We start from the raw sequence: 17965 nt of genomic DNA, 5'->3' as shown, positions 1-17965 counted from the left end.
GAAAGTTAATGTGAATTAGTTGCTTTCTGCTCTTGCATCAAGCCTTGCTGTTATGATTGAGAGAATCATAGATACTGGGGTGGAATTTCCTTAGCAAAAAGAATCAGTAAAACCCACAAAGATGCAACCACTGATGGATGTTGTACATAAGGATGTTATGCAGATATCTGAAAAGGACATTCCTTGGACAAGTTATAAGCTGAAGGAAGGTCTGGCAAGGGTGAAGAAGAAGTCTGAGCTTGAGGTGTGATGCAGGTTCAAGTTATGATAGAGAAGGCCTTGAATACAGAAACTGTACAAAATACAGCTATGGAACCTCCAAAAGCCCAGAGGGCTCCAACAGGGAGGGTGAGTACTTCAGCCACTCCAAAAATATAATTGAAAAGTGCATCAATTTTGGACTATGGGACAATGATCCTAACCATTCCATCTTGGTCAGTATCACCTGATGCTGGCCATAGAATTTCCCTAGTATCAAAGAAAGATGAAGATATCATCTTCAAGGCCTCAGACACCCTGTCATCAGAGGTGGAGGCTGTCAGGAGGATGTAGAAGAGTAAAAAGAGGTGGCCTAAGGGAAAACCTAGATGATAAACAAATGTGATATGTTTATGGGAAAGCTTTTTCTCTCTTTTTTCATTTTTTTGTTTGTTGTCAGTTGATGCCTGTAATTCCCTCCCCAAAATAGATAATATTTCTTTAAATAATGTAGATATTTGATGTATGGTACTTCTCACTACCTCTTCTTGAAGCAAAGTAAAAAAGGAAAAAAATCAGTTTCCTAGATCAGAAGATCTATTTCTATACATAGTGTCAGTTCAATCTTGTATCAATTCTCATGTGACAATTACATACAGGATTGGAACCTGTCTAATACCTGAAGGATGATGATGTCAAAGAAACATTGGCAATGTACACCAAACTTGCAGCATATAAAAGAATAACAATTAATTGAGCACAATTATTTTAAATTTTACACAGTTGCTGTAGTATAAAAAAACTACTTTAGTTTTTTACAGTAAAGCTATTAAATGGATGATACCAAATATAAAAAATCTGATGTGGGCACGACATTATTTCCTTCTACATCTAGTAAATTATATATTCACATTGTTTAAGATGAAAAGTACATAAAATTTTATTTCATTAATAACTTCAGATAAGTACTAAAATAAATAAATAAGTACTAAAACCAAAACAAATAACTCTAAAATGAAAATAAGTACTTCTTATTATGTATCGTTAAAAATCTCTCAATGAGGGCTTATTGCTGCAATTAAGAAAAAGTCCAAAATACACTTTTTTTTGGATTTTGGGCTTCTCTGGACACTTCTGGTTCAGTTGACTGCAATCAAAAAGGAAGGTGCACAACTAGATGTTTTAAAGTCCTAGATCTCATATTTCAACATCCTACAGCTAATCATTTTTGAGTTATGCGAGATACATATGTACATACATACATACATACATACGTACAGATGTCATGCCGAAACTAGTCAAAGCGGATTCAGGGATGGTCAAAATGGATATTTCTGCTGAAATCTGAAATTTTTCAAAAAAGGAAGTAAAAATTGTTATAATTAATAAAGTATAACAAATTATTTTTCAATTGTCTGTCTGAAAGAAGAGCTGTGTTGATGATGTTCAGATAAAAAAAGTGATAAAATGTAAAAATAAACTTTACATAAAAAGTCAGGATAATAAATTATTTTTGTTTTTAAATTATAAAAAAAAAATTAAATTAAAAATCCTAGCAAGACATTATCTTTTTAGTCTGTTGTTTTTTTTTTTCAGATTTGGGATGGTTTTGATCCTTTTATTGTTTTCAAACCTGTTTTTGAACCAGAAAATGTAGCAGATTCCTTTATTACACTCAGATCATTTCAAAACCCTACTACACTTCCAATGATGCTAGGAGTGACAACAGATGAAGGAGCATTCAAATTAGCACGTAACTTACATTTACTAATATAAAAATTATATTGTCATAATAAAATATCAAAAATAAAAATCGTAATAACTAAATACTATATCTTTTAAATTAAAATATATTAAATGTTATAGATTTGAGGTGAAGATTAACTCAGTACTAAAATATATTTGATATCATAAAGAATAATTTATTATTTTACAAATTTGTCCAATTTTAATTACTACTATTTGAATTTCCATTTATCCAAATTACCAAACAACAATGGAGGTTAAAAACAAATACTTACAGAAATACAAATGTCATGTAAAAAAATATATATACACAAGTATAAAGGAGCAGCAGAAACAATGACCTATTTTAAATCATGTGCTATGGTTCGCCACGGCTTCCTAGTGCTGGTGTTTATGGTATGGTATTTGTAGTACAGTTTAAAGCATTTTCTGTCCGCCATATTACATGACTTAATTGTTGGCAGTCAGTATGGAGTGCTATTCAAATGAATATCACATTTTTGCAATTGATACCTTTTACAAGTGCGCTGATAGTGTTGTAAGAACTCAGCATTTGTTTTGACATCACTTCGACATCAGCTGGAAAGGACAAGTTCTGTCACAGAAGGAAATAACAAAGTGGGTTAGGCAGTTCAGAATAACAGCATCTCCTGCGAATAAGAAGTTGCTTGGTAGGCCACATACAGTTTACACTCTGAATAACATTGCAATAGTAAGACCAACTTTAGAATTCCAGTTCGTTGGCATTCACAAGCCCTAACATATCGGATAAGAGTGTGCAACATTTGTTGCATCTGGATATTAAGCTCTAGCCAAACAAAATGCAGGTGGTGGAAGAATTATTGGCCATAGATCTAGAGGCACATTAAAATTTCTGTACATAGCTTCTGAAGATGATAAACACTCAACCCGATTTTTTCAACAATTTGATGATGTCTGACAAGGCCCATCTTCATTTATCTGGTTAAGTAAACAAACAAAACTCTAAATATTGGGTGCCTCACAATCCTTATCAGCTTCATAAATGACCTCTTCATAGTGCAAAAGTTACTGTGTGTTGCAGCGTGTCTTCTCAGGGTATTACTGGTGTTTATTTTTTTGAGAATGACTCTGGTAATACTGTCACAGTCACAGCAGATTGTTATGATGTTACCTTACAACAGTTCATAGCACTACAAATACACCATAAGAATATCAATTTGCAGTTGTAGTTCCAACAGGACAGTGCAAACAGTGCAAACAGTGCAACAGGACGCTTACACAGCAAGAATGTTCACAACAATCTTAAAAAAAATGTTTCCAGAGCATCTTGTTTCCTGGTTTGGTCATGTCCAAACCATGAAACAAGCTGATAAATGAAACCATGAAACACCCGATTTATCGGCATGTGTTTTTTTTTTGTGGGGATTCCTGAAATGCGAAGTGTATTATCCACAATGACCAAGCATTCCAATTATGATGGTCACTTGAAGGACATAATTTACAAAAAGGAACAAGTGTAAGGAATGGTATGAAATGTTTTTTCATACAGTGTAACTAATTATATGTAGTTCTAATTCTTCATGCTTAAAATGGGTTACTGTTTCTGCAGCACCATTATACTTGTATATACTATATATAATAAATAAAACTATTATTATTCTTATACAACATATAATAAACCAATAATCAATCCCGACTATAAATAAGTGTACAAATATAAATAAATAATAAATAAGTATAATATGCAAAGAAGTTGGTTAATTAATAATCATGTACTAAAACTGGTGTACTAAGTAACAGAATAATACATTTTATATTTTAACAGTAAAAATTAGATAGGTATACTGATTTTTTTTTAAATTCTTATTTATTTAATAAGTTAGGACATTTTGTAGTAAAGAAAAATTATAATGAAAGATAATAATTTATCATTATACAAATTAAATTTAACAACAAATACTATTTAAAAAATATGAAAATTAATTTAAAAAATTATAAGTTTCCCAATAATAACTTTTGTTGTCATTGCTCTGATTTTTTTTTATTACTATTTTACAAACTTAAAAATTAGTAATGAGTAAAACTACCTTTGAGTCTAATTACATTAATGTAAACTTAGGAAAATGTACTTCAACAAAACATTGTTAGATTTTATGTAACACATTTGTATAAATGTGCATTATCATTTTCTTCCTCATTTTCACAGTTTGAGAAATGAAACCTGATAATTCTTCTCGCACAATAAGGTGAGAATGAAAAGCATGGAAAATAATGAACTTTTTTTCTTTAAACAAACTAAAAAATATAACATACTCTTCTAGACAGTCATAACTCTAATGCATTTTACTACTACTGAAATTTACTTAGCAGAAGAATACATCTGTGTTTATAAATTTATAATTATCTTTTTATAACTAATCATAAAGAAACGGTGCATATTAATGCCTATTTTGTAAGCATTGCCTGTTGCAGGCAGTTAATGCCAGTAACTGTTTATTTGCTTGTTTATGTTTAGAAATTAATTGAACTGCAAGAAATATACCATTTATCATTTCAAAAAAATATGGTTTTTACTCATGCTTTTTCGTACATCTAATTTCTAATTGCTTATCTTTCCAAAACAATTCCAAAATCGATATTTAATAAAAATATAAATGTTTTATTGACTCTACCTTAATTGTAGGTCATTTCAGTAATATATTCATGTGCAAAAAGAAATTCTTGATCTGCTTGATTTTAAATGCCTTACTATATTTGGGGTAGTAGGTGTTACTGGGCAATTTAAAAATTCCCTTCGTCATGCTGGAAGGTGGAGGTAGATTTCACTGATGCTAAGTAGGGGATAAAAAGATTTCCACCTTAAAGTAAAAAAAATCTTCAAATTTAATCAATATGACAATGGTTTCATGTAAAAAAAGTTTCACATGTTTAGCATACGACAAACCCCATCTTCTTACAATTCCAGCAACATTTTGGCCATCCTTGCCATAAGGATTGATCATATCAAATGTTTTTTAATACAAAAGTTTTAGGTAATCTTTAGAGGACTAATGACCACTTTAAACCGATTCGATACTGTGCCTATTATTGGAGGTATGATTTTTTGTCTTTGAAACTAATGTTATGGGTTCCTCGCAAAGGCAGTTAAGACCATCATTGAGGTTCTCATCAGTGGAAGATTTGGGACGACCACTGCGGACGCATTTCCAGTTTCTTTGAATTTGGATATGAGATATGCAACAGTGTTATGCAAAATTGGTGGTCTCTCAGGGTGTCACCTATTGAAATCTGCTGCAACAACTCAACTGCTTCATTCACCAGACAACAGGATCACTTCAATTCGCTTTTCCTTTGTCAAAGCCATCATACGTCACCTGCAAAAGAATAAGATTTTCAAACTTTTGGATGCCAATAACTCCTACACTGTAACAGTTATGTAAAATCTGATTGCAGAAATGAATTCCTGGTAAAACTTTAATCTGTTTTGATATGTCACATTACTCCCTTCCCATTTAAATAAATGAATGGCAATTCAAAATGACGGATTTCAAAATGGTGGTCATTGTTGTATTATGCCCCAAAGGTGGGCCCTCATACCAAATTTATGTTGGTGAATCCAAATGTTTCATTTTCTTCATGACTTCTGAAATAATAGGTTATACTGCGACTTTTGTACCACTCTGGATATATAAAATTTTGAGCTGATGGTGGTTTTGGGGTCTGGGGATGCGAAACGCAAAGATATGTCGAAACTTTCTGGAAGTTGAATCATGGTACCCATTACAATAGGTAGCTTTCTTATGAAAAATACCTAAAAGAAAATAATTATATATATTGGAGGCAAGTAAAATTTTTCCTGTGTAAATCAATCAAATACTATCTTTAGGCAGATAGTGTTCTAGCTTCTATTATGGAACATCCTATTTACCTAGACAAATAGAATGAATATTTGACTGATTTTAATTCAGGCAAATTAAATTTTTGTACATATACATGAATGTACATATGTATTCGTGAGGGTATTATTTGTAATAAAAAAGGCTTGCTTGACCTTTGCTAATAACCATAGTCTAATTATACAGCTGACCATGATTATTTCTGCAACCATTATTTCTATGATGAAAATAGTTAATTATCCCTGAGTGTATTATTTTCTGTTTTCATGAGAAATAATTTAAGTTGCTTATATACAATAAATGATTTATACATAACTGTTGAAATTAAAAGTTTACTGGATAAGGAAGCTATAACTTTCTTCTTTTTTTCATTCTCAGATATTCAGAATACGCAATGCTTTTAGAAAATTATATGCATATATGAAAAGAACAGAATTTATATCTTTATGTATTAATTTTCAGAGTTTTTTGGAAAAAAACAAGGAATTGATGCATTGTTTTCTCAAATAAATCAGAAATGGTTAAAAATTGCTCCAGCAATGATGTTTTATGAAGATTCTGCTTCAGATCTTGATAATGTATCAATTTCTATAAGAAATTACTATTTTAAAAACCATACTATTGATAAAAATGTGATTCCTGATTTTGTCAATGTAAGTATGATTTAAAGATTTTTCAAGTTTTCTGGTTGCATAAAAATTTTGGCATTTTTTTTATATGCTTTTGTTTAACTCACTCTTTGTATAAGTTTTTCTATCAATGGCAAGATGGTCAAAACTTGGACATTGATCTTTACCTTCTTCCTGTTAACTGAGCTAGCTCAAAATTTGCACCTAATTATTGTAGATGACAATGCAATATGATGCAAAAATTTTCAGGAATAAATTGTCTTCATTAGAAAATTAGTTGCTTCAAAGATGTACAATTTCAAATGTATTTTTTTGAAGTTGACTAAGAGAGACAGATGGAGAATGTTGTCTGATAACATGCTTCACATGCTGTTATGTTAATTTGCTTGATTACACAATCGTCTGCATTCAAGTTGGCTCCACGACAATGGAAAAGTTCCATTGTAGTTCTTCTTGTTGTTAGTGATGTGTTTAGTGTCGTTATGCTAAATAAGCTACTTAAGTTCCATATATAATCTTAACCTGAGTTTGTTGAAAAAGTTCTTCCCCAGACAGTCTGCCTTGAGTTGAATTTTATTTAATATTCAGTATATTTTTGAATGATGAAGTACATTCCAATCTAGTTTCAAGTTTTTCTGATTTTTGTGCTAGTCTTGTAAGTGATAAAAATGATTGTGTTCCAGTGTACTTTCTCATTCTTCTGATGTTTCTGGTAGTTTTACTTTGAGTGATACAAATGATCACATTCTAATCTTTCGTTGCTAAAAGAAAAAGGATCTTTAGAATTACATTTAAACCAACACAGAAAAATACTTAAAGGTTGAACTCTTGAGTGAGGCTCTTTTTTTAAAACTTTTTTAAAATTATATTGTTATATATTCATCTGTAATTTGTTGGTCATGGGTTTTGGAGTGACAAAAACCTACGTTATTCACCCAAAAAAAAAAAAAAATTAATGGCAAAAAAGTTATTGAAGACTTTTATAATTATTGAATGAATATTTGCAATATGAACTGTATTTTGTAGTATCAAAATTATATAGCAGAGAGTAAGAAAAGATAATGAATGTCAAGTGTGCCAAGTTTTTGTGAGCTGTGGATAAAGAATTGTATAAATCACTAAAAAAAGCTCAGTGTACATAAACAATACAATTGAAGTGAAGTTCTTAAGTAATTAACAATTTTTATTAATTATCTACACTCATTGGAAAATACATGTTTATAAAATAACTGGCATACATTAAAAAAAATAAATGTTAGTATGAGATATTTTATTATATTGTAGACAATACTCCACAATATACTTTTATTAAATGGTTTTATAATAGTGATTCCCAATATCTGAGAGAATTTAAGAAAGTATGCTCATAAATATAAACACATTATGATATGAAACTAGAAAGAAGGCAAGCCTTATGGCCCACCATGAAAATGTTACATGGTTTATATCTCATTGCACCTGATTTTGTTAAATGTTTTTTGCCAGTTGTAACTAAATAACTTCATAAATTTAGCATACTATCAACAACAGAAAACTTTTAGGATGAAAAGCTTCAAAATTCTGAACATTTTTAGCAGTTTCTTGGGTTGTGATTTTTTTTTTAACACAGCTCTAACCCTAATGTTTTCCTTTTTTATCCCCAAAGATCAATAAATTTATTAAACCTATATTATCACTTTTATTTAAACAGATAATAAATTTTAAATAAAACAAAATTAAAAAAGCTGATATGATTATTTCAGAGCATTTATTCAACACAATCATTTCGTTTAACCAAAACAATAATTAATTTAAAAAAAAAGAAAAAATAAGCAATATCCTGCAAATAGTCTCATGCCTCTTCTATTTGCTGTAAATGTTGTATGCATTGGGTTTCAAAATAAAAATTTGAGTACATACAGCAAACTTACCAACGCACCATGATTCTTTTTTAGAAAGAAAGTAAATGCAGGTACATAAACAATAAATGTAGATAAATAAAGGTTAATACATTTATAGATTACTTGCGTTAAATTTAAATATACTGATTTTTATTTTTATTTTAAACATAAATATTATTTTTTAAGCATAACTAAGTAAATGTGTATATAGAATGGCCGGAAAGTCACCATACCCCTAAAGTTAATGAAATATATGAATTAGCATATATGCTTATAACATACAATATTTTCATCGGGGGTCAGATAGCAACAGTTTTTTACAACATCACACACTCAGCGTAAAAGACAGTTGTGCTAAAATAGCTGAAACGAGTAGTTACAGTGTCAAGGAGTGGTTAGTGACAAGTGTACGGATTCATGAATGACAATATATGAATCAAACAATGAAGCTAATTAGGGATATGTTTCAGCAACGCTTTAATAAGCCGCTACCATAAAAAGCAACAATGTTGGCTTGGGAAAAACATAAGTCTGAATAGCCAGTGTTAAAGATAGGCCATGGAGTGGGCTCAAGTTAACGTGGTTAGAAACATGTGCTGCTGTTACAGTTTTTATTGAACAATCCCTGATGAAATCAACTCTTAAACGGTCAGCAGAACTTCATATATCGTGGACGACAATGGAAGATCATGTGAAAAAGGAGTTGAAAGTTATGTCATTTCATACGATGTTCATCAATGAACTGTTAGATGCTGACATGGAACGTCGCACTGCATCCTGCCCGGCTTTATTAGAAAAATCTTCTGCTGCAGTGCATCATGGAAAGATGCTTTTTACTGGCAAAGTGCAATCTACCGCAGTTCGCGTGCTAGAAATGTATTATTTTGGGCGAAAGAAAATCCTTATTATGCGGCAGAGTAAGAAAGAAATCCATTGCACGTCATGATATGGGTTGGAATGACAGCTTGTCATTTGTTTGGTCCTTATTTTTTTGACGAGCCAGTGAATGCAGAAATTTATTTAGAGATGCTGGAGGCACGGTTCACAGCTTCAAGAGAAGGATCTCATGGAACGAGTATGGTTACAGCAGGATGGAGCACCTGAACATTTTGCTCTATTAGTCCACTCATTTCTGAATGATAAATTTTCAGAATGTTGGATTAACTCCAGCATCACCGGCTCTATTATCACGGCCACCACAAAGTCTTGATCTCACCACACCAGACAATTCATTATGGAGAATTATCAAGGCACATGTATCTACATGTTGCTACACCACAAATGAAGAGTTGCGTGACACTGTAAATAACACCAGAAATCCTCCATCGCATATCAGAGAGGATGTGGCGACATGTAGAATTGTGCATGCAACATTAAGGCAAACACACAGACCCATTGGACCATTAAAATTAATATTATTTATCAAGTGAGTCAATAAAATAATTCATTATTATATCACATTTTTCATTTATAACTCATTACAAATTTTTAGTTCTCATTTTAGGGGGTACGGTGACTTTCCCGACCATTCTGTACATTTCTGAAAACTATCTTTTACAATTTTTTTATTTATTGCTTTTTCCTGTTTCAGATGATTTCTGATTCTTGGTTTTTGCGAGGTATTTTACCTACAATAAGACAACACCAAGGAACTGGATATGCATATTTATTTGCACATTCAGGCCAACAATCAGTAACACAAGTACTTTCTAATTCAACATTTATGTATGGTAACTTGATTATTTGATATTATTAATATTTATAATTTTATAATATTATTTAATAGTTTCTCTTCAAAATATTATAAAATATTTTGTTTAAAGTTAATGTCAAATTAACAAGCAAATGAACATTTACATAAATGTTATTTTACATCGGTAAAGATTTACATAAAAATATATAAGAAAAGATATACGTGTATTATTTATATGCATAAAACAATGGTCAAACTTTTTTTTTATTTTTGTTAATTCTGTTTACTTTTTATTGTTTATAAAGAATACAAGTAAGCCATTATTTTAAAATTATGTAAATCTTATTTTTGTTTGCTAGCAGATTTTGTACACATGAAGTGAAATCACATTTCTTGAAACTTGGGAAAAAGAGAATAGTAAACGTCAGTCTTGATGAGCGTTTTTAAAGTAACATATTTACTTAAGTCATTTCACAGACAAGCAATATTTTGAACATCAAACTCAAAAAAGTATTTACTAAAATAAGAAATGATAAGTATTCATTATTTATGAGCTATTTGGAAGGAAAAATTCATGTCATTAGAAAAGCAAATTGAATCTATTAACATTTAAGTAGGCTTATATTGCAGTAAAATAATACATAAAATAATGCCAGTTGTCAATTTTCTACTATGCAGCTTCTTCTGGTTTATCCAGCTTATTAGACCTTTTAAGCCAAGATGTGCCAAAATCAAAAAAAAAATTGAGGCAAATATAGGTTTAATTTGTAACTTTGTGTAACATATTTTTTTGAGAGAATATAAAAATGAACAATTTAAATTATTGTTAAAAAATTATCTACAAGGTAAAAATATGGATAAAAGCAGAAAATATTTAATCAAAATTGATTATTTATTAATGCAATGATTCTTCATTTTATAAGCGTATAATTCTGTTATGAGTTCACTAAATTATTTTTATGATCTGTTCAAAAAATTTGTTAACATACCAAATATTTCAACTACAGTGAAATATTAGGTATGTTAATAAATTGGGGTATATATTTGGTATATCAACAAAATCAACTAAGTTGATTTTGTTGATTAACAAAATCAACTAAGAAGATTTTTTCAAAATCTTCTTCATTGAATTATTTTAATATATTCATAAATATAAACATAATTACACCCTTGTAAACCATAAGTTTAAGAATGAAAGATTTATTTTCAATTAATTTACTAGCTCTTATGAATAATTGTAGATTAAACAGCTCTCAGACAGTTTGTAATAACACTAATGCATGTCCAATTTCATGTAATTTTTTAATACAGTTTTGTATGTAATTATACCCTCACAGTTAGTCATATTTCAAATGGTGAAAACATTTACAAATAACCATACAGCAATTGCTTTTCAAGAATCCAAGCTTGAGTATTTAAAATCAGTAATTTAAAAATCTGGTCTTTATGAATTAAATTTACATATCATACAATTTAAAATAAAAACCAATAAGTACATTAAGCCTTGATTTATTTACATTTTTTAATTTACCACAATTTTAGTTTGTGTATGAGAAAAAAAAGTTTTTTTCATGTGTGTAAAATATCATGCCTCACTGGGATTTGAAACCAGAACCTTCTATATGAAAGATAACATATTACAGTAGAATTCTGCCTGAGATGTTAGCTATTATTTATATTTTATAAATTAATTCTCAATATTAATATTTCATGATTAAAGTTATATAATCAATGTTCATCACAGTGCCATGTTGAAAATAATACTGTGATTTGAAACCATTTTATAAATGGTCAGATTTATGTGCAGTTTGTATAAAACAAAGATAAAAAAATCCCACTATACAGTTTACAATTGCCTTAGGGTTTAGTAGTCAGTCAACAAAAGCCAATACACTTGACTTGTTTAGTTATCCAGTAAAAAAGATATTATTTCTTATTTTACTGCCACAATGCTTGTTTATGATATTACTTAAATAGTTAAGTGTCTTCCAACTATTCTAATTTTTTAAGATGGAATTTGTGTATATATTAATATTATAATAAATAATATATTCCTAATAAATAACAGAGCATAACTAAATTAATTGTTAATGATTCCTATTACAGGAGCCTGTCATATGGATGATTTACTTTATTTATTTCCAATGAAAAATGTAAAAAAGCGTCATGGTTTTACTGAAACTGACAGGAAAGTATCTGAAACAATGGTTAAACTGTTCACTAATTTTGCCATTCATGGGTAATTACTTTTCTTTTTTGTTGTAATAATATACGTTTAAGCACAAATACATATATGATATGAGCGCTGTATTTTGTTTTACTTCAATGAAGCCAAAATTTTGAGAAGTCTTATACAATCATAAATTAGACTTAGTTTTGCAGTTATTTAAAAGTAATTTAGAAATAAATATTTCATTCAGATTGGTATGTAATACTACTATACATTAAACAGATCATACTACCAAAGGATAGTTAATTTCACATCAAAATTGGTAACAAAATGAACATTTGCCTAAAATAATTAAAACAGTAAAAGACATTGCAGTATTAGAAAGTACAAAATAGTTCATTTAAAAAAATAAAATAAAAAATATCCAAAATATAATAATTCATAATAAAAGTACAGCCAATAGAATAATAAGTAAAAAAAGAAAGAAAATGATTGTTATATACACACATGCATGCATGCGCGTGCGCGCGTGTGTGTGTATTCCCCCATTAGATTCGATGTAGTATTTGTTTTTGAATGTAATTAAATTTCTTTTTGTAAAATGTTTATAATTTCTGAGACTTGCTTTTCTGTTACTTTGTTCTGGTTTAAAACTAAAATTATTTCAGCTGTTGGAATATTACTTTTTTATGGTACTGCAAATTTTAGAAGCAATATAATATTAACCATTTTTATGTTTTTTTTTTTTTTTTTCAGTATTCTTAGAGCTTTTTTGAAGTTTAATTTGTTTTACTGTTGCTTAATCATCCATTATTCATTATAATACAGAAGTTCCCAAATAAAGCATATCCAGTAAAGTTAAAAATAATCATAGATATATTCAGTAATAATTAAAAAATTCATTTGGATCAATAGCTGCAATGTTTTTTAAACGTTAAAAACTGTATGATTTATGTTAATATTGGAAAGTTTTAAATAGTATGTAATGTTGAATATTACAAGCATTGCAATTATAATTGTTGAACTAAAATTAATTTCAATATAATAACTACAAGAACTGGTAAAATAAAATATGTACATATGTATATTGGTTAAAATGTGATATTATTATAAGATCTACTTTAGTTTTGCACGATTGTTGTCTATGAATAATTAGCTTCAAAATACTATGTCATATTATTACTTGTATTTTATTCTCACTAAAAATCAATCAGATTAAACTTTGTTTGTACTCTTATATATTTATTGAAATGTATATAGAGCAGAAGCAATTCTGAGTACCACTGAGATGATATCCAAATGAAATGAGCTAAAAAAAAAACTTGAAAATGTAAATAACCATTATTTAATATAAACAAGAGTGCAGTTAAATGTTATTGTCCAACACTTTCAGGTAGAAACTTAAAAAGCTGTATCATATATTCAAATTAAAGTGACAGAGTATCTTTTCTTCTGAAAGTTGTTATTCAGGTAGAAGCAAAAAATAAAACATGATATTGTCTCTTCTGTGCTCAGTTTAATTTTATTACACATTTGATAACATCATGACATATCTAGTGTGCTAGGGTGAAGTTGAAAACTGGAACAAAGGGCAATTAAAAAAAATATATAATGTTTTATACATAATGTTCTGAATAGAACAAATTTCTTGAGTTTTTTAAATGTGTTGTACTATATGCTCTCGCATAGTGAAACATTTTCAAATTTTTTGAAGAAACAGTTGAGCGTAACTCAAGAATCATTCAACCAATCTTCAATACACCTCACTGAAATTGGGGTTTTCTTATGTTATATATATATATTAGGCCTATCTATAAAATATTTGGCTCAAAAATCTGCAAAACTACTTGACAATTTCATTGAAATTTAGGTATTCTATAGTAGTAAATATGAAGTTGTGCATGTGAAAATTTAATGAAGATTAGTTGATTTTAATATTAAATAAAAAAAAACCATACCTCTTAGTTTTCTCATTAAATTATGTTTTGTATATTTCTTTTCCCAAAAATATAAAAATAAAGTAATGAAAAGTCAGTCTTGCAAAAGAATTTTTTTTTATTGATATTTCTCTGTGAAAATTTACTTAATTATCCTTCTGCTTGTACTTACACTTACCAATTTATTTTATTACTGTATTGTAAATTTGCATTTATTTGGTAAAATTCAGCGTAAACCTTTTTAATATATCATTATTTTGCCCTACTCATTTATTTCTTATATTAATGAATAATTTTTATGTTATGCTAATCTGTTCTATACTCATATTTTATTACTTTTACCTAAGATTATCAATCAATTACTTTAACATGTCAGTAATTTTTCAGAGTTAGAACGTTTGTAAAACGGCAAACTCTCTTAAAGGGAACTTTTTTCCGTAAAGGTTATAGCAGCATAATGTTGGTCATAAAGTTAAACTTCTCTCTATTCATACAATTTTTTATACTACTGCTTTAAGTAACTGGAGAAAACAATCATCTACAGGACAGGAAGTGTATAAATTAATAGTATTAATAAAAACAAGCGACTGGAAAAGATTATTAAGATCTGGTTGCATTGTGCTCACATTTATTATTGGCAAGTAGACTGAAGAGTCTAAATTAAAAATAATGTGAAATGAAGATTGGAATGCTGCTTTAGCGAATTTGAAATGTAATTTAATTCTTGAGGTTGTCGGGGTCGACAACCTGCGGCTCGCGAGCCACATGCGGCTCTTTGGATGTAAAGCTGCGGCTCTTTAGTTCCATACGCAAATATTTATTTTATCAAAAAAAAAAAAAAAAAAACATTTAAAAATCGTTCTGAATCTATTAACGAGGATTAGGCACCGATTCTATCTCTTTGCCACTTGTACTCGCTTTTCACCGCACCCCTCCACCGTGACACGCGTCGTCACTGACGTCAGTCCGTCAGAAGCTCTCGAATGACGCCGTCGTCGGATGTTTCTATGTAGGTTTTAATTCGCTTTCGACACAAGACAATTTGGCGTCTTCACCAGTGCTTTGGCTGTGACGTATAGTTTAATTCTAGTAAGAGTTAGAAGCGAATTAACTTCTCAAAGTTATGTATGTACATTTATATATATATGATAATAATAAAAAAAAACCGGAGAAAGATAGGTAACATAATAAGTAGTATATTTCTAAAATGCATATTATACATTTTTTTTCCAAATATGATACCTAACTACTTTTTTGAAGTCAATAAGAATTGTCAAAAAAGAAACAATGTACTACTGCTGGATATTACCGCGAAAGTGCTTTTATTAAAATATATATTTAATAAATTACGTATTTTATTATTTATCTATTTTATAGCTTTTATTATTTAAAAATTAGCGTTAAAATAATAATAATAAGTGTAAGTACCTATAAATTGTTATTTAATAAACCTATTTTCGAACAAAATGTGTGGCTCTATAAAAACTTTGAAATTTTGTAAATTGTAATTTTTGACTCGTCCGACTCAAAAGGTTGCCGACCCCTGATCCAGGTCACTGATCAATGACCAGTACAAATCAAACACTAAGGCAAAGATGAAGGTAGCTCTAGCACTTCCCTTTGCTCTACTTATATGTTGTTATTATTATTCCAGGCCTCTCCAGTGGATTGGTAGCATTTCTGCCATTATCCTATAGATCCTGGATTCAAATTTAACATTTTTCATAACCTTGAAAAATTCATCTCTTATCAGTGATTGTAATTGGGCAGTTAGCCGGGAGTTGCTTAAAAAAGGAAGTCAAAAAATAAATTATTATAATTATTTTTATTATTGTAGACTAGAGATCATAATAATCACGAATTATATTTACATTTTACAGACTTCCCAATACTGATGATAAACCAGTTAAGTGGAATCCAATTTCTAAACCTGATTATGAATATTTTTTTATTCAACATGGCAAATATAAAATTAAAAAAAATTATCTACGGGAAAGAAATGATTTTTGGTCCGGTCTACAATGGCGGAATAATTTATTTCAATAAACAGAAACAGCAGCATAGGTTGTTAAAAATAACACTGCTTCACCAAATTTTATTAATGTTGAAATACTATTCGTTAATGAATATGTAGACTAAGAAAAATTAATAAGAAAATAATAATATGAAATAAAAGTACAATGTATATTCAGTATAAACGGTTTACAGAAAGACAAGATTGGAAGAATCTTGTATTTCGGTTCAAGAATATAATTTATTAATAAAGTTTTGATAAAAGTAAAATATAAATCTTTTTATAAAATTTATTTTACTCCTTTTTGCTTACTATCGCATGCAATATCACCTAATCTTTAAAACAGGAAAAATAGATTGTAAATTAAATAATGAAATAAATCTTAGAAGCTAATTTTTCTTTGTAGGTAGTGTTTAAATGTTCCCTTTTACAGGTTGGCAGCCCACTAACACCAAGTCTAGTGATAGACGTTCTAAAAGTGTTGTGCATCAGTTACATCTATGTTCAGTTGTTTTTTTTTCTTTGTAAACATTATGTATTTAAGTATCTTCTTCAAAATAATCTAGTGGAAGTAAATCTAGAGCCCTGTAAAGCTATGCAGTGATTCCATAAGGTGGTGAAACCATTAGTTATTAAACTGTGGTACAAACGTTTTTTGGGCTATCGGTGTAATCTTGTTAACGTCTTGCTAACGTCTAATGGTAATCTCGTCATTGCGAATCAGCTGCTTTAGAATTCTAGATTTCTAAGGTTTATGTCCTAGTAAAGGCTACTTTAGTTACTTTTATACGAATTTGAATACTAGGTCGCAAATACCGGTGTTATTTGACGGTTGGGTTTCAACCACACATCTCAGGAACGGTCATCCTCTGAAGTAATACTTTACAGTGGTTCCGAAGGCTAAGCAGACAAAGAAAGAAGACTTCAGAAGTGGTCCGACCAAGATCAGTGGATCCTAATCGGAGACGACTCAGGAATTACCCAACCAATTTTCATCAAATTGTAACATACGTATCGAAATTTCAATGAAACTGATGTAGTTTTGAGATTTTTGAACTCAAAATTTTACATATATGCAAAATATAATACGTGTGTATAACATACACATATATATTGTATGTTACAATATATATGTGCAATATATATGTCCCGTCAAGTATTTTTCTTGATTTATTTAATATTTATATTGAATTTATATTCAAAACAAAGATTTATCTCTAAATTTATTTTCAAAATCAGGTAATCACTCCTAATCACTTTTTCTTTACAAAAAAGATTATTTAGGAGCAAGTATGACTTTATCTACATGGACAATTCAATCTTCAACTCCACGCAGAAAATGAAATCAAAACGCATTCTATCAAGCTTAAACTTTCATTCGATTATTTTCCTACTATATGAAGTTTCTTTTATATTTTATATGTGACATTTTTTCTACATATAACGCTATGGCTAAATATATTTATGTTGAGCTAATGTTTTTTCAAACAATCTACATACTAGATCTCAACGAAAGAGATGTGACGAACAAAACGAATCACAGCGTATTGTTAAATATTATTCTTAATCGTTTTTCGTATCTTACTGAATTCATCCTGTAGAATTCGTTGTAGGATAAAAATATGTTTTGTATTAAAATGGGATCCTTATAGAAAAAATGATATCGACCAAGTAACGCACATCGTTACTCGATGTATTTACAATAGAAAACAAATGGGACTTTGACCGTACTTGACCGGTCCGCCGAAAGAGATTAAAGCATCTAAGAAGTATATGCTAAGATTATGTGCTAAGAGAAGTATGCTAAGAGTTTTTGTAAT

General features: G+C 29.3%; 1 protein-coding gene across 1 annotated transcript in view; it reads left to right on the top strand.

Annotated features, from left to right (window-relative positions):
- LOC142318965 (esterase FE4-like) overlaps positions 1 to 16420 on the top strand; it is a 40824-nt gene extending 24404 nt beyond the window's left edge. The window contains exons 6-10 of the mRNA XM_075355681.1: positions 1795 to 1951; positions 6285 to 6475; positions 9923 to 10061; positions 12131 to 12263; positions 16012 to 16420. Of these exons, the coding sequence (XP_075211796.1) occupies positions 1795 to 1951; positions 6285 to 6475; positions 9923 to 10061; positions 12131 to 12263; positions 16012 to 16177 (786 nt within the window). The 3' untranslated portion in view covers positions 16178 to 16420. The remainder of the gene's footprint in view (positions 1 to 1794; positions 1952 to 6284; positions 6476 to 9922; positions 10062 to 12130; positions 12264 to 16011) is intronic.
- The last annotated feature ends 1545 nt before the right edge of the window (positions 16421 to 17965 follow it).

Source organism: Lycorma delicatula, chromosome 2 (genome assembly GCF_047948215.1).
Source record: "Lycorma delicatula isolate Av1 chromosome 2, ASM4794821v1, whole genome shotgun sequence".
NCBI classification, from domain to species: Eukaryota; Metazoa; Arthropoda; class Insecta; order Hemiptera; family Fulgoridae; genus Lycorma; species Lycorma delicatula.
This window is presented reverse-complemented; position numbering and strand designations above follow the sequence as displayed.